General features: G+C 45.0%; 1 protein-coding gene across 2 annotated transcripts; it reads right to left on the bottom strand.

Annotated features, from left to right (window-relative positions):
- Window positions 1–15: 15 nt before the first annotated feature.
- Window positions 16–27,242, bottom strand: LOC110514761 (acetylcholinesterase collagenic tail peptide). 2 transcript variants are annotated; one of them, XM_036936921.1, is made up of 16 exons: window positions 26,928–27,242; window positions 24,298–24,416; window positions 23,150–23,266; window positions 20,792–20,836; window positions 20,587–20,613; window positions 9,975–10,046; window positions 9,434–9,496; window positions 9,309–9,335; window positions 9,067–9,147; window positions 8,724–8,804; window positions 5,362–5,458; window positions 4,085–4,221; window positions 3,830–3,949; window positions 3,548–3,674; window positions 3,184–3,286; window positions 16–3,033 (listed from the first exon to the last, which is right to left on the bottom strand). In XM_036936921.1, the coding sequence occupies exons 1-16, from the start codon at window positions 27,022–27,024 to the stop codon at window positions 2,964–2,966; spliced, it is 1,383 nt and encodes a 460-aa protein (XP_036792816.1). In that variant the 5' UTR covers window positions 27,025–27,242; the 3' UTR covers window positions 16–2,963. The 2 variants fall into 2 exon arrangements, with proteins under 2 accessions (XP_036792816.1, XP_036792813.1); XM_036936918.1 differs by having other exon boundaries at window positions 3,548–3,689; window positions 26,928–27,238.
- Window positions 27,243–27,987: the final 745 nt, after the last annotated feature.

Below are 27,987 nucleotides of genomic sequence, written 5' to 3'. Positions count from 1 at the left end.
GTAGCAGTCAACAGCTTCCATTTTCTCATCTTTATTTTGTTCTCAATAATGCATGTCTGTGTCAAACATGTTTTAATTATGAAATCAGAGAGGAGTTTTGAAATCCTGATATGCGAGTGCATTCACCACCAAAAAGCATTGTGTAATGTTATCACATGCTACCAGTGTACCTACAGCATACAGTACACTCATATTAGCCAAACAAATGGATATTTCATGTGTTTATACACGGTGCAATGGATAATACATTTATACCTGTCATATAAAAGTTGACGTAATATTCAGTCCTTACAGTTATACAGTTACATTAACAAGAACCATCAATATTTCTTTAAAAGCATATACCTTGTCGAGAGTTGACTAATATTTACTTACAGCATGTAGGCTTCATTCACAGTCTCCTTTGGCAAATCGGTTGCATTTTAAACTTGTAAATTACAGTACCACTAACATGCAGATGTAACATTTAGAACAGTCTTGAAATGACATATTTTCATACATCCACTTTTACGTGAGCAACAATATTTTCCTAAGTGTGGGTGAGGTTAAAGGTCGGCCTCCGTTGGCACGGCGACCTATAGCTTGTGGTAAAGAACAGCTTATCCTGAAACGTTCTCTTAAACTACTGAGGGAATACAGGAAGTACTGCAGACTACAACTATAGTGTTCAGTTCTCCACTGAGTGGTGCAGTAGTTCTGCTCCAGTTATATAACAGGCAGGCTGGAGGTATCAAGAGGAGTGCTGCTATAAATACGAGACAGGAAGATGTCCAGAGCTTTCTAGACTGTCATAAGGTTTCCCACCCTAACTATCGGAATTCACTTCCTACCAATTAGCAGCTAAACAAGCTTCCTGTTCTGCAATGAGGAAATGATTTAAGAACATGTAGTAGTAGCAGTAATAATAACAGTTTGCCTGCCTTCACGTGTCATATCTCCCTGCAGACAGTAGTTCACTGAGGTCCTCCTCTTTACCTGGAGGACTGAGGGCACGAGTCATCAACATGTACAGTAAGCACATCTGAGTGAGGAGGGGGGCAGTGTAACAGTCAGTGTGCAGCATAGACTCATTGGTCTCATCTGTGTTCTACAGTGGATATGAGGGAGGATTTCTCTGAAAACATTATGTTAGAGGTTCCTGAGTTAAACCGTGGAAATGTCAATCTAAACTAAAGCAAAGCTTGACCTTGCCCACAATGTCCACATTCTGAACGGCCCTCTTCAACTACAGTACAGTGCCATCAAAAGCTAAGAGCGCACGGGCCTGGCTGTCCAAATGGCACACTATCCCCTATATAGTGCACTACTTTTAACCAGGGCCCATAGGACTCTTGTCACAAGTAGTGCACTACATAGGGAATAGGGTGTCATTTGGGACAACAGCTGTTCAGTTCTACCAGAAGGTGAGGGTTCCCAGTCTATCAGCTTGGCTGCTATTTCCACAGGCAGTCATCTTGGCTTAATGCTACTACTGTACAGTACATAGCTTTACTGTTCTTCTGAAGAGGATCTGACCAAGGCTTCAGATCTGCCTCTTCAGTACAGACTGACCAAGGCTTAAGATCTGCCTCTTCAGTACAGACTGACCAAGGTTTAAGATCTGCCTCTACAGTACAGACTGACCAAGGCTTAAGATCTGCCTCTACAGTACAGACTGACCAAGGCTTAAGATCTGCCTCTTCAGTACAGACTGACCAAGGTTTAAGATCTGCCTCTTCAGTACAGACTGACCAAGGCTTAAGATCTGCCTCTTCAGTACAGACTGACCAAGGTTTAAGATCTGCCTCTACAGTACAGACTGACCAAGGCTTAAGATCTGCCTCTACAGTACAGACTGACCAAGGCTTAAGATCTGCCTCTTCAGTACAGACTGACCAAGGTTTAAGATCTGCCTCTTCAGTACAGACTGACCAAGGCTTAAGATCTGCCTCTTCAGTACAGACTGACCAAGGTTTAAGATCTGCCTCTACAGTACAGACTGACCAAGGCTTAAGATCTGCCTCTACAGTACAGACTGACCAAGGTTTAAGATCTGCCTCTTCAGTACAGACTGACCAAGGCTTAAGATCTGCCTCTTCAGTACAGACTGACCAAGGCTTAAGATCTGCCTCTTCAGTACAGACTGACCAAGGCTTAAGATCTGCCTCTTCAGTACAGACTGACCAAGGCTTCAGTACAGACTGACCAAGGCTCTCAGAATCCTCCTGAATACTGTATAACATGTACTAACATGCCCCTGCTGTCCTGATTAGTACAATTATAACATACAATATACTCCCTACGTACAATTGGAGACGTATACCTACTATATATACACAGTACGAAGCTCATGACAACGATAGTAAGTATTGTGATTGGTTAAATGCCTAGGTAATGACATCTGTGGCCATGGTCTCACAGCAATCTCAGCCTCATGCAAATGCTACAGTACATGACGTCATTGACATTGCAGTAAAATACACAGCACCCTACTTCTGATTGTTCAGACCTGGTTCTCTCTTCTTTAACAGTTCTACGTCGAGGTAAATATGGCTTCCGGCTCCACCCACGAGTCTCTCACTTTCTCAGAGCTTTCCCATTGGCTGTCTTTCCCTTCCTGGCTGTCTCTCATTTGACCGCCTCTCGTTCAGCGGCTGGTCCTATCAGTTGGGCAGAGCCTCTTCAGTCTTGAGTTGAGTTTTATTTAAGACAAAGTGAAATTGTCCAGTGCGAATGGATGAGGGGACGTTTTACCGGCCCCGGCTCCCCTCCTCGGGAGCTACATGGCTTCAGCAGCGATACAACAGAGTTAGTGTGTGTAGTTTTAGTTATTTTGTCAGGCTTAGTCCAGTTTGTCAACACTTCCTTTTTGAGTCTCTTGTTTGCAGTGTTGTTGTTGATCTTTTATTTGCATTACCGTCATCCTATTCAGTACCAAAGCAAACGAGACAAGAAGGATCCCACTGCTGTGTCCAGGGTCCTCCTCATGTGAAATACTTGCAGTTTGTAGAGTCAATGACACAGTACGGAGTGCATCTGAGACGACCATAAGACCTGGGAATCAAGAAGAATTAGAACCCTCTGTCAACTAATCATGACAATGGCAGACAGTTACTGCTTCATAGGGAACACAAAGTTATGAGGTTACGTACAGTAAGATATGGAAAGCAGACAAGAATGGATCAAGCCAGTAAGCCTACTAACCCTGGGAGATATGAGTTGCATGTCTGATAGCCAAAGTCCTTTCCATCACATTCCTCGGCCCCGTCGTAGCGATAACCATCTCCACAGTAAGCATGTTTACACTCTGAGGAGGAAGGGATGGAGAGAGAAACAGAGGGGGAGAAAAATAGAGACACGCGGAGAGAGAAAGACACAGAGAGACAGGGAGAGATCAATAGCCATTCAAACCAGACCGGTGCTTCTGTGTGTCATCAATAGCATTATCATTTAACAAGTGCATTTATCCAAATCAACTTCCCATGCGGTAACTGAACCCACAACAAACAGAACCATCAGCAGAACCAAACCACGAATCTGGTTCATCCACTCTGATAACATGACTTACTGACGCAGCCGTCGGTGACAATCCTATTCCCGTCGTCACATTCCTCCCCATTGGGAATCTGAACGATCCCGTCGCCACAGTAACCCTCCTGTTCCGGAGCGTTCTCCGTAGACTGGAACGGCGTCAGCTGGAAGAAAGAAGTCTTTTACAGAGATTAGAAACTAAAACTAACAAAATGAAATAAAACTGTAACTTAAAGACGAACCTTGCCAGGCTGTAAGGCTGTATACTGTAAGCACTTAGACATATCCCGTTTAGAAGATAGTGTATCAAGTGAGGTACCTGAATGGGCAGCCATCCGCTGGTGTCTTTGAAGTAAAGCGATCTCTGGTCTTTCCGGAAGGCTAGGGCATTGTCCGTATGAAGACGATCTAGTTCTTCTTGATTGTTTACCACAAATATCTGTACGAGAAACAACAAAATACATTCTGGGTGAGACACAATAAAGACTAATTCGGCCTATTAAGTGCCTTAGCTGAGGCAAGTTTCTGATTCGCAATAAATGTTGATCATGTGTTACTTGTGTTGCCTGCTCACCGCCGGCACTTTGGCGTAGTCGCTCCTGGAACTATGTTCATCAAACTGTGGACTCTTCACACTAATGGAGTTACAGCTGCAAGGTCCAGGAAGACCTGGTAGCCCCCTCTCACCTTTCGTTCCAACCACGTAGAGTCCTGAACAAGAAATAAACATTTAGATCATATATTATCAATGTAGGCATATGTATAAAAAGTGATGTACACATGAAACCATCTCTATATCACAGAGTACCACATTCAGAGACAGCCATGAGCGAGGTCACAGGGACTATATGTTATAAATACCTCTGCTGAAATGCACTGTCCTGGCCCCCTCGTCTATCTATGAAGTTGGTAAAGCAATCAACTTAATTTGCGCAGACACCTGAACAAGACACCGGCTGTCACAGTTTAATTACATGGTGACATAATGTTTGTAAATATGTAAGGAGCTTCTTGGCCCACTATGAATTTGTTTTAAGGACATGATGTCATGGCTTTAGCATCCGTCCCATCCCCGATCCCCCCGCCACCCCCCTCATGGTATCTGTTACACCTCAGGAGGGGGAGAGAGGGGCGGTGATCAGGTTCCTCTGAAGCTAAATTAGCTCTCTGGTGTTACCTCCTGCTGTGTTTTAATGTCTGCTTCCTTTTGCTGATGCTGCACGGGGGGCTGCCTGCCTGAAGCTTCTCACACCCATCCCTGAAGCTTCTCAGACCCATACCTGAAGCTTCTCACACCCATCCCTGAAGCTTCTCAGACCCATACCTGAAGCTTCTCACACCCATCCCTGAAGCTTCTCAGACCCATCCCTGAAGCTTCTCACACTCATCCCTGAAGCTTCTCACACCCATCCCTGAAGCTTCTCACACCCATCCCTGAAGATTCTCACACTCATCCCTGAAGCTTCTCACACCCATCCCTGAAGCTTCTCACACCCATCCCTGAAGCTTCTCACACTGACAGGACCTCATATTAAACCTCAAAATGTACTTTCCAGTGAGATTCTCCATGTTGCCTTTCTTTTAATTACAGGACAAAGTTTTAATAATCTAGGTCTGAGAAACTAGCCTTCAGAGTCCAGAAAATGGGCAGAGCCTCCAACAAAGAACATACCAATCACTCTAAATCTGACTCGATGTTCTTCCCTGGAATTCATCCAGGTACACACTCAGCCTGCATATCACAGACTGGCAACAGATTAGCATGTTAGCCCAGCCACACTCCCTAGCCCTACAGCGGTCTCTAAAAAAGCAAAGCTCAGATGGGAGAGCTGATGGAGGTAGAGTCCTTACCTGAGGCTGGGAGACCTGGGGGACCAGGGTGGCCTGGGGGCCCCTGAGGACCTGCTGGACCTAGAGGGCCGATAATCCCATTGTCGCCCTTCCCTCCCTGTTTAATCAGACAAGAAAAATACCACATGTAAAAACATTGACAGACAAACATATGGTAAACCTTTAGTGGTCGAAACATGTCACCACATCATAGTGATTTGAAGTTACAGTATGTTGCTCAAAGAGGGCAGCAGGTAGCATAGTGGTTAGAGCGTTGGACTAGTAATCGAAAGGTTGCTAGATCAAATCCCCGAGCTGACAAGGTCAAAATCTGTTGTTCTGCCCCTGAACAAGGCAGTTAACCCACTGTTTCTAGGCTGTCATTGAAAATAAGAATTTGTTCTTAACTGACTTCCCTAGTTAAATAAAGGTAAAAAACCTTTTTTAATCACAGCTTCTAACAGCATATGATATTAAGTAATTAAGTAAGATCCTAATACAGTATATCTCTCACCTGTTTAATAAACAAAACACCTCTTTAATACAGCATCTCTCACCTGTTTAATACAGCATCTCTCACCTGTTTAATACAGCATCTCTCACCTGTTTAATACAGCATCTCTCACCTGTTTAATACAGTCTCTCTCACCTGTTTAATACAGTATCTCTCTCACCTGTTTAATACAGTATCTCTCTCACCTGTTTAATACAGCATCTCTCTCACCTGTTTAATACAGCATCTCTCTCACCTGTTTAATACAGTATCTCTCTCACCTGTTTAATACAGTATCTCTCTCACCTGTTTAATACAGCATCTCTCTCACCTGTTTAATACAGCATCTCTCACCTGTTTAATACAGTATCTCTCTCACCTGTTTAATACAGTATCTCTCTCACCTGTTTAATACAGCATCTCTCTCACCTGTTTAATACAGCATCTCTCACCTGTTTAATACAGTATCTCTCTCACCTGTTTAATACAGTATCTCTCTCACCTGTTTAATACAGCATCTCTCTCACCTGTTTAATACAGCATCTCTCACCTGTTTAATACAGCATCTCTCTCACCTGTTTAATACAGCATCTCTCACCTGTTTAATACAGCATCTCTCACCTGTTTAATACAGTATCTCTCACCTGTTTAATACAGTCTCTCTCACCTGTTTAATACAGTATCTCTCACCTGTTTAATACAGTATCTCTCTCACCTGTTTAATACAGTATCTCTCTCACCTGTTTAATACAGCATCTCTCTCACCTGTTTAATACAGCATCTCTCACCTGTTTAATACAGCATCTCTCTCACCTGTTTAATACAGCATCTCTCACCTGTTTAATACAGCATCTCTCACCTGTTTAATATAGTATCTCTCACCTGTTTAATACAGTCTCTCTCACCTGTTTAATACAGTCTCTCTCACCTGTTTAATACAGTATCTCTCTCACCTGTTTAATACAGCATCTCTCTCACCTGTTTAATAAACAAAACACCTCTTTAATACAGCATCTCTCACCTGTTTAATAAACAAAACACCTCTTTAATACAGCATCTCTCACCTGTTTAATACAGCATCTCTCACCTGTTTAATACAGTATCTCTCTCACCTGTTTAATAAACAAAACACCTCTTTAATACAGCATCTCTCACCTGTTTAATAAAGCATCTCTCACCTGTTTAATACAGTATCTCTCTCACCTGTTTAATACAGTATCTCTCTCACCTGTTTAATACAGTATCTCTCACCTGTTTAATACAGTATCTCTCTCACCTGTTTAATACAGTATCTCTCTCACCTGTTTAATACAGTATCTCTCTCACCTGTTTAATACAGCATCTCTCTCACCTGTTTAATACAGCATCTCTCTCACCTGTTTAATACAGTATCTCTCTCACCTGTTTAATACAGTATCTCTCTCACTTGTTTAATACAGTATCTCTCACCTGTTTAATAAACAAAACACCTCTTTAATACAGCATCTCTCACCTGTTTAATACAGCATCTCTCACCTGTTTAATACAGTATCTCTCTCACCTGTTTAATACAGTATCTCTCACCTCTTTAATACAGCATCTCTCACCTGTTTAATACAGCATCTCTCTCACCTGTTTAATACAGTATCTCTCTCACCTGTTTAATACAGTATCTCTCTCACTTGTTTAATACAGTATCTCTCACCTGTTTAATAAACAAAACACCTCTTTAATACAGCATCTCTCACCTGTTTAATACAGCATCTCTCACCTGTTTAATACAGTATCTCTCTCACCTGTTTAATACAGTATCTCTCTCACCTGTTTAATACAGTATCTCTCACCTGTTTAATACAGCATCTCTCTCACCTGTTTAATACAGCATCTCTCTCACCTGTTTAATACAGTATCTCTCTCACCTGTTTAATACAGTATCTCTCACCTGTTTAATACAGTATCTCTCTCACCTGTTTAATACAGTATCTCTCACCTGTGTAATACAGCATCTCTCACCTGTTTAATGCAGTATCTCTCACCTGTTTAATACAGTCTCTCTCACCTGTTTAATACAGTATCTCTCTCACCTGTTTAATACAGTATCTCTCTCACCTGTTTAATACAGTATCTCTCTCACCTGTTTAATACAGTATCTCTCTCACCTGTTTAATACAGTATCCCTCTCACCTGTTTAATACAGTTTCTCTCTCACCTGTTTAATACAGCATCTCTCTCACCTGTTTAATACAGTATCTCTCTCACCTGTTTAATACAGTATCTCTCTCACCTGTTTAATACAGTTTCTCTCTCACCTGTTTAATACAGTATCTCTCTCACCTGTTTAATACAGTATCTCTCTCACCTGTACAGTATACAGTACAGGTGAGTATATAATACAGTATATCTCACCTGTTTAATACAGTATATCTCTCACCTGTTTAATACAGTATATCTCTCACCTGTTTAATACAGTATATCTCACCTGTTTAATACAGTATATCTCACCTGTTTACTAATCAGGTATATCTCTCACCTGTTTTCTACAGTAACTCTCTCACCTGTTTAATACAGTATCTCTCTCACCTGTTTAATACAGTTTCTCTCACCTGCTTACTAATAAATAATATCTCTCACCTGTTTACTAATCAGGTATATCTCTCACCTGTTTACTAATAAAGTATATCTCTCACCTGTTTACTAATAAAGTATATCTCTCACCTGTTTACTAATCAGGTATATCTCTCACCTGTTTACTAATAAGATATATCTCTCACCTGTTTACTAATAAAGTATATCTCTCACCTGTTTACTAATAAAGTATATCTCTCACCTGTTTACTAATAAAGTATATCTCTCACCTGTTTACTAATAAAGTATATCTCTCACCTGTTTACTAATAAAGTATATCTCTCACCTGTTTGCCCCTCTTCCCTGGTCTGCCCGTCGGTCCTCTATTCCCTGAGATTCCAGGTTCTCCCTTTGGACCCATTTCCCCCTGAGGACATAAACCACAGCACTCCATCAACAACAACATATGCCGGTACGTCATATAAATAACTGTGGTCCAGTTTAGAATTGTGTTCTTCAGTTATTATGGAGGGCCAGTTGATTCTGGTTCTATCCTGTTGTTCAATGAGCCTCCACTACACGTCACCCACAATGACCTCCTCCTGCTCCTTCTCCCCTTCCTCCAGCTCCTCCACATCAACCCCAGCAGCCGATAAACATCAGATCATGTAACAAGATGTATGTCTCACTTTCTGTCCAAGCATTCCAGGGAAGCCCATTGTGCCCTTGTCTCCCTTCATCCCTCTCTCACTACGGTCACCACGGGAACCCTGATGAGACAGACAGGAGACAAAACAACTGTAAACAAAACATCCATAAACACACTGAAAACACACACATGTTGTTGAACCAACCCAGAGGAACTAAAATATGGTTTGTAATGTAATAGAATAAAAGAAAGCAGTCAAAAACATTTGAAGTAATCACCCACCTTTTCTCCTTTGTATCCAGGTAAACCCTAGGAAGGAAGATCAGAAGTCTGAAGTATAGAAATTATGAATAACATGATGGTTGAAATCAGACAATTTTCTCAGTGAAGGATGAAGGTTCACAGACCTTAGGTCCAAGAGGTCCTCTTGCTCCAGGTATTCCCATCAATCCACCATCTCCCTTCTCCCCCTGCCAGACACAAACGCACGCGTGCACACACACACGGCTCTGACAACACAGTTTTCATCTACCTTTACAAATAATATCATACAGATGTGGTATCTTAATTTTGATCACTCTGTCGCAGAGAATTTTCCTGCACCATAGGAAATTCAAATGAGCCTCATGATTTACATAAATTCACTGAAAACCCACAGTTCTCTTTCCCTTACTAGATTTTACTGCTAATATATAACCTGCTGTGGCCTATCAAAACTACAGTCCATTCTCATTAGAAATGATCACTTAAAAAAAAAAATCTAATCCTCCTGCTGCAAGATTATTTTACTCCTGCGACTAAACTGGTCAAATTAAGATCTAACACCTGTAGGTACAGGAACACACATATCTTATTGCATAATTTGTGTTCTATCATTTTTTTTCCCATACTATGATACGGTATAATATCATATTGACATTTGGGCACCATGAAATAGGACTTACTCACCTTGGGCCCATTTGGTCCTGGCCACCCGGCTGGTCCCTGGCGCCCCGGGAGACCTGGAGGCCCCGTCCGACCCTGGTGGGCCACAACATAATTTCTTTAGCACAGGGTTCCCAAATTGATTTTTTTTGCGTGGGTGACCCCTTATGTGATAGCAAATTCATCAGGGACAACCTCATAATATCAGAACACAAGTCCTACTTCAGAGTGGACTTTAACTAGCATAGAAGCAGTTTTACTATGACTTCAAGTCTTGGGTTCCAGGAAATACATCTTTAAAGGCCCCTTTTAGCGTCAGAGAAGAAATGCTCATTACCTGGAATTCTACACATTTTGCCTTTGGGCATAGAGGCCATTTTGCCATTTTAAAGTTGATTTCTTGCAATTCTAGTACCAGTGTAAATTTTGCCAACAACAACTACAGTGGGGCAAAAAAGTATTTAGTCAGCCCCAATTGTGCAAGTTCTCCCACTTAAAAATATGAGAGGCCTGTAATTTTCATCATAGGTACACTTCAACTATGACAGACAAAATTAGAAAAAAATAATCCAGAAAATCACATTGTAGGATTTTTAATGAATTTATTTGTAAATGATGGTGGGAAATAAGTATTTGGTCAATAACAAAAGTTTCTCAATACTTTGTTATATACCTTTTGTTGACAATGACAGAGGTCAAACGTTTTCTGTAAGTCTTCACAAGATTTTCACACACTGTTGCTGGTATTTTGGCCCATTGCTCCATGCAGATCTCCTCTAGAGCAGTGATGTTTTGTGGCTGTTGCTGGGCAACACGGACTTTCAACTCCTTTCAAAGATTTTCTATGGGGTTGAGATCTGGACTCCTTCGTTGCCCGGGCGGTGTGTTTGGGATCATTGTCATGCTGAAAGACCCAGCCACATTTCATCTTCAATGCCCTTGCTGATGGAAGGAGGTTTTCACTCAAAATCTCACGATACATGGCCCCATTTATTCTTTCCTTTATCAGTCGTCCTGGTCCCTTTGCAGAAAAACAGCCCTAAAGCATGATGTTTCCACCCCCATGCTTCACAGTAGTTATGGTGTTCTTTGGATGCAACTCAGCATTCTTTGTCCTCCAAACACGACGAGTTGAGTTTTTACCAAAAAGTTCTATTTTGGTTTCATCTGACCATATGACATTCTCCCAATCTTCTTCTGGATCATCCAAATGCTCTCTAGCAAACTTCAGACAGGCCTGGACATGTACTGGCTTAAGCAGGGGGACACGTCTGGCACTGCAGGATTTGAGTCCCTGGCGGCGTAGTGTGTTACTGATGGTAGGCTTTGTTACTTTGGTCCCAGCTCTCTGCAGGTCATTCACTAGGTCCCCCCGTGTGGTTCTGGGATTTTTGCTCTCCGTTCTTGTGATCATTTTGACCCCACGGGGTGAGATCTTGCGTGGAGCCTCAGATCGAGGGAGATTATCAGTGGTCTTGTATGTCTTCCATTTCCTAATAATTGCTCCCACAGTTGATTTCTTCAAACCAAGCTGGTTACCTATTGCAGATTCAGTCTTCCCAGTCTGGTGTAGGTCTACAATTTTGTAGCTTTTTGGTCTTGGCCATAGTGGAGTTTGGAGTGTGACTGTTTGGGGTTGTGGACAGGTGTCTTTTATACTGATAACAAGTTCAAACAGGTGCCATTAATACAGGTAACGAGTGGAGGACAGAGGAGCCTCTTAAAGAAGAATATACAGGTCTGTGAGAGCCAGAAATCTTGCTTGTTTGTAGGTGACCAAATACTTATTTTCCACCATAATTTGCAAATAAATTCATTAAAAATCCAACAATGTGATTTTTCTGGATTTTTTTTCTCATTTTGTCTGTCATAGTTGAAGTGTACCTATGATGAAAATTACAGGCTTCTCTCATCTTTTTAAGTGGGGGAACTTGCACAATTGGTGGCTGACTAAATACTTTTTTGCCCCACTGTATGCCAAAAAAATACTTGACAACTTATTTTTCCTGACTAAAGCTATGATAATGAGACGCTCTGGAAAAAAACGATAACTGTAACTTGATTTTAGTTGATAAAAATGTGACCAGATGAGAATTCCACACGGGACTAATGGACATTTCATTTGACATGAAGCTCCTTTTCATCTGTTTTGTCCAATCAGAAGTCAGGATATTTCATGCAACCCTCTCATTGGCAGAGTTGACATCTTTCAGTTGCGCGATCTGATTTATCTGATCTGTCCGACTCTCCCACAAAGCTCCCAGGTGGTCTCTTCAGTCCATCTTTTGAACGGATGTGAAGCCAAGACACTTCACTTGTAACTAACCTCAACCAGAAACAATCATGTTTATTCTCTTTCTTACTTTCATGTAGGGAAGTTCTGTTTTGATATCATCAGAAGCTCTATTTTCCCATACAATAATATTTCTGGAATTTCTGGAAAGCTAAAATTCTCCCCTTCAATGAAACAATTGTTATTTACCCCTTCAACAGTCACGATGGGGAGAAAATCAGAGCTGTACATTTTATTTACCTGTAGCCCAGCCTTTATGGTTAATTATGGCTGGCTTTGGTTACAATCTGCCACAATATCAATGTGGCTAAATTATACCAGGGACAGTAGGCCTAGTGGGACAAGGCCACCTGAATGTAATCTACACCTTCATTAGGTTGATATACACTGAGCGTACCAAACATTAAGAACACCTTCCTAATATTGAGTTGCATCCCCTTTTGCCCTCAGAACAGTCTCAATTTGTCATGGTATGGAGTCTACAAGTTGTCCAAAGTGTTCCACAGGGATGCTGGCCCATGTTGACTCCTATGTTTCCCACAGTTGTGTCAAGTTGGCTGGATATCCTCTGCGTGGTGGACCATTCTTGAAACACACAGGAAACTATTGAGAGTGAAAAACCCAGCAGCATTGCAGTTCTTGACACAAACCGGTGCGCCTGGCACCTACTACCATACCCCATTCAAAGGCACTTAAATCTATTGTCTTGCCCATTCACCCTCTGAATGGCACACATACAACATCCATGTCCCAATTGTCTCAAGGCTTAAAAATACTTATTTTAACCTGTCTCCTCCCCTTCATCTACACTGACTGAAGTGGATTTAACAAATAACATCAATAAGGGATCATAGCGTTCACCTGGATTCACCTGGTCAGTCTACGTTATGGAAATAACACTCTCTTCAAACAATAGCATGGTATTATTTCACTGTAATAGCTACTGTAAATTGGACAGTGCAGTTAGATTAACAAGAATTTAAGCTTTCTGCCAATATCAGATATGTCTATGTTCTGGGAAATGTTCTTGTTACTTACAACCTCAGGCTAATGTGACTAGCCTACGTTAGCTCAACCTTCCGGAGGGGAACTCACCAATCCTGTAGAGGTTATGGAAAGAGCATAATGTTTTGTCCACTCAGTGTAAATTGTTATTATGTTGTTTGAGTGTCATTTCTATATAGCCGACACTTTCTCTTTCTGAACTTCTGACAAGAGTGGAATGGATGTGGCTTCGTGAAAATGGCCACATGAGCAGCTGCCTCTCACCGATTTGACAGCTCTAACAGAGTTACACCTCTGACACCGCCAAAACATCAGCTATGCGGGTGTCGGATGTCGCCTGTTAACACTTAATCTGATTAAATCTAGGTCTAAGACTAAAACAGGTGACCAAATTAGTTCTACCCATTTTGCCATGGACACAGAGAAAATGTTGCCGTTTTAGGCATAAATTACAGTGCCATTATGTTCAAAACAACATTTTGGGGAATACAAGAAGAATTTAGTTAAAGAAGTGTATAATTGATGGAGAACTGTGGATATCTATATACCGATGAACCTCCCAGTCCCAGGCTGTGCATCTAAGGTTTAACAGAAATTGTGGTTGAATAATATATTGTATTGTATTGCACCCTCTAGTCTAAACACTTTTCACAGATCCCTTCTGCAAAATGTGTTTAATCGGTTGTTGGTAGCAATATTATTACAAAATATATTGTATTAATGAATGTATTATCATTGTTAAAAAAATAAGAATCATGCCGCAGACCCCCTGCAGTACCTCCACTTTGGAAATGCCTGATTTAGCAGATTTTTTACAGTTATCACACAGTAATGGTTGGAGCAGACTTTTTACAGTTATCACACAGTAATGGTTGGAGCAGACTTTTTACAGTTATCACACAGTAATGGTTGGAGCAGACTTTTTACAGTTATCACACCGTACTGGTTGGAGCAGACTTTTTACAGTTATCACACCGTACTGGTTGGAGCAGACTTTTTACAGTTATCACACAGTAATGGTTGGAGCAGACTTTTTACAGTTATCACACAGTAATGGTTGGAGCAGACTTTTTTAATATATTTTTTTACCCCTTTTTCTCCCCAATTTCATGGTATCCAATTGTTGTAGTAGCTACTCCCGTACGGGCTCGGGAGAGACGAAGGCTGAATGTCATGCGTCCTCCGATACACAACCCAACCAGCCGTACTGCTTCTTAATACAGCGCGCATCCAACCCGGAAGCCAGCCACACCAATGTGTCGGAGGCTACACCGTGCACCTGGCAACCTTGGCTAGTGCGCACTGCGCCCGGCCCGCCACAGGAGTCGCTGGTGCGCGATGAGACAAGGAGATCCCTACCGACCAATCCCTCCCTAACCCGGACGACGCTAGGCCAATTGTGCGTCGCCCCACGGACCTCCCGGTCGCGGCCGGTTACGACAGAGCCTGGGCGCGAACCCAGGGACTCTGATGGCACAGCTGGCGCTGCAGTACAGCACCCTTAACCACTGCGCCACCCGGGAGGCCGGAGCAGACTTTTTACAGTTATCCCACAGTAATGGTTGGAGCATACTTTGTGGAATGGTATCAAATACATCAAACACATGGCTTCCATGGTTTCCATGTGTTTGATGCCATTCCATTTGTGGCGTTCCGGACGTTATTATGAGCCGTCCTCCCCTCAGCAGCCTCCTGTGTACGGTACATAGGGTATGTGTGGGAATAGCTGAGCCATATCAGAACTGTTAGAACACTACTTTAACCAGACCAGAAGTTCTGAACTGACTAGAAAACACAGGGCATGAAGACTGCCGTATACAAAGAAATTACCAGCTGACCTGGCATCATTTAAATAAAGAAAATAAGTATTGAATGAATCAGCAGCTATCCATGTAAGCTGTGTAGTGTACAGTATAATATTTCCATGTGTAATATCATAGACGTAGCATATAGCAGGAGTTACAAACATGATTGTTCTGAATAGTTACAGAGAATTCCATAAGCCGATCGGGATGTTGACATGACAACCTGTGTTCTGTATTTACCCTGGTCCGCCATGTGGAGAGAGAGAAGGACTTTAACAAGGTCTGTCACTCTGTCCGCTTTAATTAAATGATAGGCCGTATATATAGAACAGGAAGGCCCTCTGCTTGTGGGAAATAAAATGATTTATGGTCTGGCTCGAGCACTAAGCTAAATTGCACTGCAATGCTGCTTCTGTACACAGCCAGCCCTGCAGCTCAGACAGAGCAGGGCAGTGACTGAGGACACGTTCCAAATGGCACCCTATTCTCTATATAGCGCACTACTTTTGACCATGGGTCCTGGTCAAAAGTAGTCAACTATAAAGGGAATAGGGTGCCATTTGGGACGCATTGTGAAGCTCTCCCAACGGAACTGTTTTAATACATAACTGCAGCCACCAATTGATTAAGACCACACTTCTCTTCTGACAGGTCTCACTCTTCCCCTGTCCCTCCGACAATCTTCTATTTTCTATGCTATACATCTCTATGTGAAGGTGCTGTAACGCTGCACCCTCCTGAACAGGGCCCAGTGAATCTGGATAGGTTTCAGGAGCTAACAGGGTGACCATAAGTTCCCCATCTGTTAGAGGAGACATGGGACGGGGTGGGAGGTTTATCCACTCTCCTCTACAACTCAGCAGAATGATTCTATGCATCTTCTATCTCAGCGGCTCTCTCTGTGTCCTAGCTGTACTGGCATCGTGTCAAGGTTGTGCTGCTTGTCTTTCTCTCTCTGTGTCCTAGCTGTCCTGGCATCGTGTAAAGGTTGTGCTGCTTGTCTTGCTCTCTCTGTGTCCTAGCTGTCCTGGCATCGTGTCAAGGTTGTGCTGCTTGTCTTTCTCTCTCTGTGTCCTAGCTGTCCTGGCATCGTGTACAGGTTGTGCTGCTTGTCTTGCTCTCTCTGTGTCCTAGCTGTTCTGGCATCGTGTACAGGTTGTGCTGCTTGTCTTTCTCTCTCTGTGTCCTAGCTGTCCTGGCATCGTGTCAAGGTTGTGCTGCTTGTCTTGCTCTCTCTGTGTCCTAGCTGTCCTGGCATCATATCAAGGTTGTGCTGCTTGTCTTTCTCTCTCTGTGTCCTAGCTGTCCTGGCATCGTGTCAAGGTTGTGCTGCTTGTCTTGCTCTCTCTGTGTCCTAGCTATCCTGGCATCGTATCAAGGTTGTGCTGCTTGTATTTCTCTCTCTGTGTCCTAGCTGTCCGGGCATCGTGTCAAGGTTGTGCTGCTTGTCTTGCTCTCTCTGTGTCCCAGCTGTTCTGGCATTGTGTACAGGTTGTGCTTCTTGTCTTTCTCTCTCTGTGTCCTAGCTGTCCTGGCATCGTGTCAAGGTTGTGTTGCTTGTCTTTCTCTCTCTGTGTCCTAGCTGTCCTGGCATTGTGTCAAGGTTGTGTTGCTTGTCTTTCTCTCTCTGTGTCCCAGCTGTCCTGGCATTGTGTCAAGGTTGTGCTGCTTGTCTTGCTCTCTCTGTGTCCTAGCTGTCCTGGCATCGTGTCAAGGTTGTGCTGCTTGTCTTTCTCTCTCTGTGTCCTAGCTGTCCTGGCATCGTGTCAAGGTGGTGCTGCTTGTCTTGCTCTCTCTGTGTCCCAGCTGTTCTGGCATTGTGTACAGGTTGTGCTTCTTGTCTTTCTCTCTCTGTGTCCTAGCTGTCCTGGCATCGTGTAAAGGTTGTGCTGCTTGTCTTTCTCTCTCTGTGTCCCAGCTGTCCTGGCATCGTGTAAAGGTTGTGCTGCTTGTCTTGCTCTCTCTGTGTCCTAGCTGTCCTGGCATCGTGTAAAGGTTGTGCTGCTTGTCTTGCTCTCTCTGTGTCCTAGCTGTTCTGGCATCGTGTACAGGTTGTGCTGCTTGTATTTCTCTCTCTGTGTCCCAGCTGTCCTGGCATCGTGTAAAGGTTGTGCTGCTTGTCTTGCTCTCTCTGTGTCCTAGCTGTTCTGGCATCGTGTACAAGTTGTGCTACTTGTCTTTCTCTCTCTGTGTCCTAGCTGTCCTGGCATTGTGTCAAGGTTGTGCTGCTTGTCTTTCTCTCTCTGTGTCCTAGCTGTTCTGGCATTGTGTACAGGTTGTGCTGCTTGTCTTTCTCTCTCTGTGTCCTAGCTGTCCTGGCATCGTGTCAAGGTTGTGCTGCTTGTCTTGCTCTCTCTGTGTCCTAGCTGTCCTGGCATCATATCAAGGTTGTGCTGCTTGTCTTTCTCTCTCTGTGTCCTAGCTGTCCTGGCATCGTGTCAAGGTTGTGCTGCTTGTCTTGCTCTCTCTGTGTCCTAGCTATCCTGGCATCGTATCAAGGTTGTGCTGCTTGTATTTCTCTCTCTGTGTCCTAGCTGTCCGGGCATCGTGTCAAGGTTGTGCTGCTTGTCTTGCTCTCTCTGTGTCCCAGCTGTTCTGGCATTGTGTACAGGTTGTGCTTCTTGTCTTTCTCTCTCTGTGTCCTAGCTGTCCTGGCATCGTGTCAAGGTTGTGTTGCTTGTCTTTCTCTCTCTGTGTCCTAGCTGTCCTGGCATTGTGTCAAGGTTGTGTTGCTTGTCTTTCTCTCTCTGTGTCCCAGCTGTCCTGGCATTGTGTCAAGGTTGTGCTGTTTGTCTTGCTCTCTCTGTGTCCTAGCTGTCCTGGCATCGTGTCAAGGTTGTGCTGCTTGTCTTTCTCTCTCTGTGTCCTAGCTGTCCTGGCATCGTGTCAAGGTGGTGCTGCTTGTCTTGCTCTCTCTGTGTCCCAGCTGTCCTGGCATCGTGTAAAGGTTGTGCTGCTTGTCTTGCTCTCTCTGTGTCCTAGCTGTCCTGGCATCGTGTAAAGGTTGTGCTGCTTGTCTTGCTCTCTCTGTGTCCTAGCTGTTCTGGCATCGTGTACAGGTTGTGCTGCTTGTATTTCTCTCTCTGTGTCCCAGCTGTCCTGGCATCGTGTAAAGGTTGTGCTGCTTGTCTTTCTCTCTCTGTGTCCTAGCTGTCCTGGCATCGTGTCAAGGTTGTGCTGCTTGTCTTGCTCTCTCTGTGTCCTAGCTGTCCTGGCATCATATCAAGGTTGTGCTGCTTGTCTTTCTCTCTCTGTGTCCTAGCTGTCCTGGCATCGTGTCAAGGTTGTGCTGCTTGTCTTGCTCTCTCTGTGTCCTAGCTATCCTGGCATCGTATCAAGGTTGTGCTGCTTGTATTTCTCTCTCTGTGTCCTAGCTGTCCGGGCATCGTGTCAAGGTTGTGCTGCTTGTCTTGCTCTCTCTGTGTCCCAGCTGTTCTGGCATTGTGTACAGGTTGTGCTTCTTGTCTTTCTCTCTCTGTGTCCTAGCTGTCCTGGCATCGTGTCAAGGTTGTGTTGCTTGTCTTTCTCTCTCTGTGTCCTAGCTGTCCTGGCATTGTGTCAAGGTTGTGTTGCTTGTCTTTCTCTCTCTGTGTCCCAGCTGTCCTGGCATTGTGTCAAGGTTGTGCTGCTTGTCTTGCTCTCTCTGTGTCCTAGCTGTCCTGGCATCGTGTCAAGGTTGTGCTGCTTGTCTTTCTCTCTCTGTGTCCTAGCTGTCCTGGCATCGTGTCAAGGTGGTGCTGCTTGTCTTGCTCTCTCTGTGTCCCAGCTGTTCTGGCATTGTGTACAGGTTGTGCTTCTTGTCTTTCTCTCTCTGTGTCCTAGCTGTCCTGGCATCGTGTAAAGGTTGTGCTGCTTGTCTTTCTCTCTCTGTGTCCCAGCTGTCCTGGCATCGTGTAAAGGTTGTGCTGCTTGTCTTGCTCTCTCTGTGTCCTAGCTGTCCTGGCATCGTGTAAAGGTTGTGCTGCTTGTCTTGCTCTCTCTGTGTCCTAGCTGTTCTGGCATCGTGTACAGGTTGTGCTGCTTGTATTTCTCTCTCTGTGTCCCAGCTGTCCTGGCATCGTGTAAAGGTTGTGCTGCTTGTCTTGCTCTCTCTGTGTCCTAGCTGTTCTGGCATCGTGTACAAGTTGTGCTACTTGTCTTTCTCTCTCTGTGTCCTAGCTGTCCTGGCATTGTGTCAAGGTTGTGCTGCTTGTCTTTCTCTCTCTGTGTCCTAGCTGTTCTGGCATTGTGTACGGGTTGTGCTGCTTGTCTTTCTCTCTCTGTGTCCTAGCTGTTCTGGCATCGTGTACAGGTTGTGCTGCTTGTCTTTCTCTCTCTGTGTCCTAGCTGTCCTGGCATCGTGTCAAGGTTGTGCTGCTTGTCTTGCTCTCTCTGTGTCCTAGCTGTTCTGGCATCGTATCAAGGTTGTGCTGCTTGTCTTTCTCTCTCTGTGTCCTAGCTGTCCTGGAGTCGTGTAAAGGTTGTGCTGCTTGTCTTGCTCTCTCTGTGTCCTAGCTATCCTGGCATCGTATCAAGGTTGTGCTGCTTGTCTTTCTCTCTCTGTGTCCTAGCTGTCCTGGCTTCGTGTACAGGTTGTGCTGCTTGTCGTTCTCTCTCTGTGTCCTAGCTGTCCTGGCATCGTGTCAAGGTTGTGCTGCTTGTCTTTCTCTCTCTGTGTCCCAGCTGTCCTGGCATCGTGTCAAGGTTGTGCTGCTTGTCTTGCTCTCTCTGTGTCCTAGCTATCCTGGCATCGTATCAAGGTTGTGCTGCTTGTCTTTCTCTCTTTGTGTCCTAGCTGTCCTGGCATCGTGTCAAGGTTGTGCTGCTTGTCTTGCTCTCTCTGTGTCCCAGCTGTCCTGGCATCTTGTACAGATTGTGCTGCTTGTCTTTCTCTCTCTGTGTCCTAGCTGTCCTGGCATCGTGTCAAGGTTGTGCTGCTTGTCTTTCTCTCTCTGTGTCCTAGCTGTCCTGGCATTGTGTAAAGGTTGTGCTGCTTGTCTTGCTCTCTCTGTGTCCTAGCTGTCCTGGCATCGTGTCAAGGTTGTGCTGCTTGTCTTTCTCTCTCTGTGTCCTAGCTGTCCTGGCATCGTGTCAAGGTTGTGCTGCTTGTCTTTCTCTCTCTGTGTCCTAGCTGTCCTGGCATCGTGTAAAGGTTGTGCTTCTTGTCTTGCTCTCTCTGTGTCCTAGCTGTCCTGGCATCGTGTCAAGGTGGTGCTGCTTGTCTTGCTCTCTCTGTGTCCTAGCTGTCCTGGCATCGTGTAAAGGTTGTGCTGCTTGTCTTTCTCTCTCTCTGTATCCTAGCTGTCCTGGCATCGTGTCAAGGTTGTGCTGCTTGTCTTGCTCTCTCTGTGTCCTAGCTGTCCTGGCATCGTGTACAGGTTGTGCTGCTTGTCTTTCTCTGAATGTCATAATGCTCATAACCAGGCAGTGGGCGGACAGACGGGCGGCGGGGACGTGAGTTACAGCCCACCAGACAGACTGAGGAGGGACTGGATCTCATTTTTCAGCAAATCCACTTAGCAGAGCTAATAGAATGATCAATGGGTGCTCTCACCTTTTGTCCAGGTCGTCCCAGTTCTCCCTGGCAACAAGATCGTTGGATGGAGGTGGAGAGAGAGAGCGAAGAAGAGAGACAAAGAGACAGACAGAGATATAACTACTGATTTTTTATACAAGGCCTTTCCGCTTCGTATAATGGTAGTTTTCAATCATTCACTAAACATCTAATGCAAAAACAACTGTTTATAAATTACACTTACCTTTTCACCTTTTGGTCCCGTCAGACCTGGTAGCCCAGCTGGACCCTGTAGAAGGTCAACAATAATCAGATATCTAACCAATCAGAACATGGGCTTTTTCTGTCTTTATGCCATCAACTGATTATTTACAATCCCAGTAATATTCTAAATATTATTTCCCTTCACAATGTCATGTGAAATAAAATTAATGAGTAGGTACAGGATCCATACGGACACCAAATGTGTTTGTTGTTAGCTTCCTTAGCAGTCAGCTAACTCCGGTGCCATACTGTATAGGCTAAATTGTGTATGAATACAGATGTGAAAAACAAATCTGAAGAGTTTACCAATCATGCTCTCCTCTCCCTGACAGAATGCCATCTAGGCAAGTGGCCATTTATAGGACTCTGGAATTACTATAGGATCTTCTGCATTACAACACCACCACCACCCTCCACACAGCAACACCACCACCACCCTCCACACAGCAACACCACCACCACCCTCCACACAGCAACAACACCACCCACCCTCCACACAGCAACAACACCACCCACCCTCCACACAGCAACAACACCACCACCCTCCACACAGCAACAACACCACCCACCCTCCACACAGCAACACCACCACCACCCTCCACACAGCAACACCACCACCACCCTCCACACAGCAACAACACCACCCACCCTCCACACAGCAACACCACCACCACCCTCCACACAGCAACAACACCACCCACCCTCCACACAGCCACACCACCACCCACCCTCCACACAGCAACAACACCACCACCCACCCTCCACACAGCAACAACACCACCACCCACCCTCCACACAGCAACAACACCACCACCCACCCTCCACACAGCAACAACACCACCACCCACCCTCCACACAGCAACAACACCACCACCCACCCTCCACACAGCAACAACACCACCACCCACCCTCCACACAATAACACCACCACCACCCTCCACACAGTACCATCACCACCCACCCTCCACACAGCAACACCACCACCCACCAACCCTCCACACAGCACCACCACCCACCCACCCTCCACACAGCAACATCACCACCCACCCTCCACACAGCAACACCACCACCCACCCTCCACACAGCAACAACACCACCACCCACCCAACACCACCACCCACCAACCCTCCACACAGCACCACCACCCACCCACCCTCCACACAGCAACATCACCACCCACCCTCCACACAGCAACACCACCACCCACCCTCCACACAGCAACACCACCACCCACCCTCCACACAGAAACAACACCACCACCCACCCTCCACACAGCAACAACACCACCCCCACCCTCCACACAGCAACAACACCACCACCCACCCTCCACACAGCAACAACACCACCCCCACCCTCCACACAGCAACAACACCACCACCCACCCTCCACACAATAACACCACCACCCACCCTCCACACAGCAACACCACCACCCACCCTCCACACAGCAACACCACCCAACCTGGTGGGCGATACAGGAATTGACTCCCTCCACTCAATATGTCTTTCCATGCAGACTGTTTGGGTTGTTTCTAAGAATGGTGTGTGGAGGGACGGAGAGTCGTGGCAGTCAGTGGAAAAAGTCTATTTGCGTCGTGTCTAAATGTGGAGCATTAATGTGTTGCAGAGCTCCATGTAATCCCCATTCCTGTCCCCGTCCCGTCTCCGTCCCTGTCCCCGTCTCCGTCTCCATCTCCTTCCCAGTCTCTGTCCCTGTCCCGTCCCTGTCCCCGTCTCTGTCCCTGTCTCCGTCCATGTCCCCGTCCCTGTCCCCGTCTCCGTCCCTGTCCCCGTCCCTGTCTCTGTCCCTCTCTGTCCCTGTCCCTGTCTCCGTCCCCGTCTCTGTCCCTGTCTCTGTCCCCGTCCCCGTCCCCGTCCCTGTCTCTGTCTCTGTCTCTGTCCCTGTCCCTGTCCCCATCTCTGTCCCTGTCTCTGTCCCTGTCTCTGTCCCCGTCCCCGTCTTCGTCCCCGTCTCCATCCCCGTCCCTGTCCCCATCTCCGTCCCCGTCCCTGTCCCTAGCTCTAGAGGAACAAGAGGAAGGAAGGAGAAGGAACTCACATGGGTCTCAGATGGTAAAGAGCTGATAGAGGTCTATAGAGGACTTAGCCAACCCCCCAACACCTGTCTACCACCATTACTGACAAGTAAGGAAGCCCAGGCAACTAACCATTGTCTCCACCTGATAAACCCTGATGAAATACTCTTCCAAATATCTGCATTATAACCGTATTATAACTGTATGGGCCATTATCGGGCTTAAAAAAGATATATTGAATTGATGAAGCCAGTGGGATGACAACATTAACAGAGACATTTGGGGGTGGATAGGTTTACCTACCTGAGGACCGGGGGGTCCGTTGGGGCCAGGGGGTCCTGGGACACAGCTGGGCCCTTTCAGCTCCGTCCCTGTATCTGGATCTGGTCTGTGATCACCTCCCTTACTGGTCTCCTCATTCTAAACCAATCAAACAAAAACACTCTTCCATTCAATCAGTGCTCTATTTTATAATAAAATGATCAGTAGCCGTTTGTGGTACTGAAGTACAATTACAGTGCAGTTAAGATTGTGGATCACTTATGCTCACTACTTGCCAATCAAAATGACAGCTGTGTGTCATGTCATCTGTCAATTTGAATTTCAGATTCTACACAATTATTCAGTGTCAACTCCTGCTCATCACCCCTCTTGAGTTTACAGTCCAGGCTCGAGACTGAGGGTTGTATCTCTGGGAAAGGGAAGGGGAATACCTAGTCAGTTGTACAACTGAATGCATTCAACTGAAATGTGTCTTCTGCATTTAATCCAACCCCTCTGAATTAGAGAATTAGAGAGGTGCGGGGGGGCTGCCTTAATCAACATCCACGTCATCGGCGCCCGGGGAACAGCAGCTGCCTTGCTCAGGGCCAGAACGACAGAGGACCCTCTAACAGGATAGACAGAGTCGTATCTCTGAGAGGACCATCTAACAGACATAGTTGTATCTCTGAGAGGACCCTCTAACAGACAGAGTTGTATCTCTGAGAGGACCCTCTAACAGGATATACAGAGTTGTATCTCTGAGAGGACCATCTAACAGACATAGTTGTATCTCTGAGAGGACCCTCTAACAGGATATACAGAGTTGTATCTCTGAGAGGACCATCTATGGTCGTATCACCTCATCAACCCTGATCTGCAGTCAGCACTGTTGGGAGACCAGTTAATCCATTGCTTCCTGCACACACCTACTCTATCATCAGAAATCCCTACTGCTCTTAGTCAGTGGCGGAGGAGGGCAAGAGTGAGGCTAAGTCAGAAATGACACACTGTTCCCTATACATTATAGTCCACTACTTTTGACCACAGCCCTATCAAATGTAGTACGCTAAATAGGGAATAGGGTGCCATTTGGAACGTAGCCAGGGAGTGAGGGTTGGACAGCACCCAAGGACAAATAAACAATCATACACCTGTCAAACGGGCAAGTCACATGACATTGGACTCACATGACCACCGGGGTGCCACAGTGAGGGAGGAGGAGGGAATAGGGGGGGCGGGGGTGGACTCTGTAAACAGCAGGGGTTGAATTTCCTCTGCTGGTCCACGGCAGGTTGTTGTTGGAGAGCTGAGGAAAGTAGTGGACAGTATGGTAAGTCAGTCACATGGGAAATAAATACACACCGACCCTGCAGAGGATGCCCTTGTAATAGACATATTTCATTTGTTTGTCATGTTGACATCAGTGGGAAATTAAATGAATAGAGTCCGTGTCAAAACTAGTTGAAGGGGCTTAAAGAAAACTCAATGTTGGCTTATTTCTAACAGCATCAGAGTGGATGGTAAGGTGTGTAATAGAATCTGTATGTTACTGCATCCTGCAGAGGCAGAGAACAAACACCTCACTAACAAGCCACGAAGGAAAAGCTCCTGCATAGGGGCATTGGCAAAGAAGTGGTGTTGCAGCTGCCAAGTTAAAATCCACTCAATCAGCAGATCCTCCCCTTCACAAAAAACATCAGCTGAACTGAAAGTAATCTGTAAATGTATCCAAATGTACAGTTGTGGCCAAAAGTTTTGAGAATGACACAAATATTAATTTTCAAAGGCTGCTGCCTCATTTTGAATGATGGCAATTTGCATATACTCCAGAATGTTATGAAGAGTGATCAGATGAATTGCAATTAATTGCAAAGTGCCATGCAAATGAACTGAATCCCCAAAAAACATTTCCACTGCATTTCAGCCCTGCCACAAAAGGATCAGCTGACATGTCAGCGATTCTCTCGTTAACGCAGGTGTGAGTGTTGACGAGGACAAGGCTGGAGATCACTCTGTCATGCTGATTGAGTTTGAATAACAGACTGGAAGCTTCAAAAGGAGGGTGGTGCTTAGAATCATTGCTCTTCCTCTGTCAATCATGGTTACCTGCAAGGAAACACGTGCCGTCATCATTGCTTTGCAAAAAAAGGGCTTCACAGGCAAGGTTATGGTTGCCAGTAAGATTGCACCTAAATCAACCATTTATCGGATCATCAAGAACTTCAAGGAGAGCGGTTCAATTGTTGTGAAGAAGGCTTCAGGGAGCCCAAGACATTCCAGCAAGCGCCAGGACCGTCTCCTAAAGTTGATTCAGCTGCGGGATCGGGGCACCACAGAGCTTGATCAGGAATGGCAGCAGGCAGGTGTGAGTGCATCTGCATGCACAGTGAGGCGTAGACTTTTGGGGGATGGCCTGGTGTCAAGAAGGGCAGCAAAGAAGCCACTTCTCTCCAGGAAAAACATAAGGGACAGACTGATATTCTGCAAAAGGTACAGGGATTGGACTGCTGAGGACTGGGGTAAAGTCATTTTCTCTGATGAATCCCCTTTCCGATTGTTTGGGGCATCCGGAAAAAAGCTTGTCCGGAGAAGACAAGGTGAGCGCTACCATCAGTCCTGTGTCATGCCAACAGTAAAGCATCCTGAGACCATTCATGTGTGGGGTTGCATCTCAGCCAAGGGACTGGGCTCACTCACAATTTTTCCTAAGAACACAGCCATGAATAAAGAATAGTACCAACACATCCTCCGAGAGCAACTTCTCCCAACCATCCAGGAACAGTTTGGTGACAAACAATGCCTTTTCCAGCATGATGGAGCACCTTGCCATAAGGCAAAAGTGATAACTAAGTGGCTCGGGGAACAAAACATCGATATTTTCGGTTAATGGCCAGGAAACTCCCCAGACCTTAATCCCATTGAGAACTTGTGGTCAATCCTCAAGAGGTGGGTGGACAAACAAAAACCCACAAATTCTGACAAACTCCAAGCATTGATTATGCAAGAATGGGCTGCCATCAGTCAGGATGTGGCCCAGAAGTTAATTGACAGCATGCCAGGGCGGATTGCAGAGGTCTTGAAAAAGAAGGGTCAACACTGCAAATATTGACTCTTTGCATCAACTTCATGTAAATGTTAATAAAAGCCTTTGACACTTATGAAATGCTTGTAATTATACTTCAGTATTCCATAGTAACATCTGACAAAAGTATCTAAAGACACTGAAGCAGCAAACTTTGTGGAAATTAATATTTGTGTCATTCTCAAAACTTTTGGCCAAGACTGTACAGTCTGGTAGGTTGTTGACAACACTAGACGCTAGAACTGGTATCTACATAGATATACAACAACAAGTAAAATAGCTCTACAAATCTAACACGTAATAACTAGAATCCAATAAGAACAGCAGAAATATTCCGACTGGGAGCTGTAACATGATACGTGGAGTCATCCACACCGGAGAGAGCTGCTCCTGGCTCTGACTGAATACACATATGAAGCACCATGCGCCTTCCCTGTCAGGAACTGTCCACAGACGCTATTTATAGAGACATTTCCATTCTGACAGCATTTCATATTCCATAAATGAAGGGAAAATACACAGGAACACACACTTCTTCAAAAGTGCAAAGACAATCAGGATAAGACACGACATGGGGTTTACCCAGGGTCGGACTGCAGCTTGTCAAAACCGTGCATGACATATTCCTGCACGCACACACACATATAAACACACACACACACACACACATATAAACACATACACATGCATGAGTATGCGCATGTACACACACACACACACGGCTGGCTCGCTTACCTGCTGGGAATGAGAGAATATTGTCCAGGAAAGAGGACTGAGACAAGACATAACAAAACAATAGTGGAAGATAGAGTCCAAATGTGATAAGGATCATGCTGCTGTCAATACAATGCCCTCTCTCTCCAACTTGGGTTTACTGAGGAGCCACAGCAAAACGACTCCACTCTCACTCTCTGACTCTCTCTTGCCTACTGCCCTCAACAGCCCGCTCTCTCCTCTCTCAGTATCCCTGCGTCTTTAGGAGGGGGGTGCCTGCCAACCATTGCCCATTAAATATCCTGCCTCAGTGAGCGCTAAATTTACAGGAGGCATCGTGTCAGCTGCTCTTTGTGACAATATTACAATCTTACTACTGCAAGGGATGCCTTTCTGAATCCTTTCCCCTCTCCTCTCACAAGGAAACAAGACGACACAACGACGACACAACATACTACATGGCTGGAATGTCATTGGAAAGACAAAGACCATACATACTATGTGGTCACTTCACAACTGTAGACAAATAAACAGAACACAATTTCACAAGGTATCTGATCTTGTACATGTTGCACAAGACAAGGAAAAATGAACACGGTTCTGTCATGAATGCAAATCACAAAGCACCTGATTTACGGTTGTCACCGTAAAAAATATAGAATCTAAAACACCACAACGTCGGTCTCTAGGATATATCAATTAGACCCCCATCTATTTATCAGCCTCTGCCGCAACATTAATGGTCAGGCATTTATAAAGAGGCACTTGGATCGTGGGTTGGCAGGGGATCAATATAGACGCCAGTATCAATTTAAATAAATGAATGTAAAAGTTTTGAATTATATTTGCCATTTTCCCAATTAGAGCAATCAGTTGTTTGCATGTGTAGGTGATTGCCATGACTTGAATTTTACGTTCAGTTTTATCACCCCAAATGAAGTGAACAAATTAATTACTCTTACAAATGAACATTTCCTCTCCAAATGAACATAGCCTTGTGAGTATCAATTTAACCTTGTTTGACAATTATTTCTCACTGATATGAAAGGTCCTTATGCTTCCAAAACCATGCTCTCAACAA

Source organism: Oncorhynchus mykiss, chromosome 2, assembly GCF_013265735.2.
Source record: "Oncorhynchus mykiss isolate Arlee chromosome 2, USDA_OmykA_1.1, whole genome shotgun sequence".
NCBI classification, from domain to species: domain Eukaryota; kingdom Metazoa; phylum Chordata; class Actinopteri; order Salmoniformes; family Salmonidae; genus Oncorhynchus; species Oncorhynchus mykiss.
This window is presented reverse-complemented; position numbering and strand designations above follow the sequence as displayed.

Coding starts and splice junctions, on each gene's coding strand:
- LOC110514761 (XM_036936918.1), bottom strand. CDS start 27,024: ATGATCCTTATCACATTTGGACTCTATCTTCCACTATTGTTTTGTTAT. Junction 8,805..9,066: donor CTGGAATGCTTGGACAGAAA/GTGAGACATACA, acceptor TTATGTCCTCAG/GGGGAAATGGGTCCAAAGGG. Junction 5,459..8,723: donor CAGGGAAGAGGGGCAAACAG/GTGAGAGATATA, acceptor CTGATTAAACAG/GGAGGGAAGGGCGACAATGG.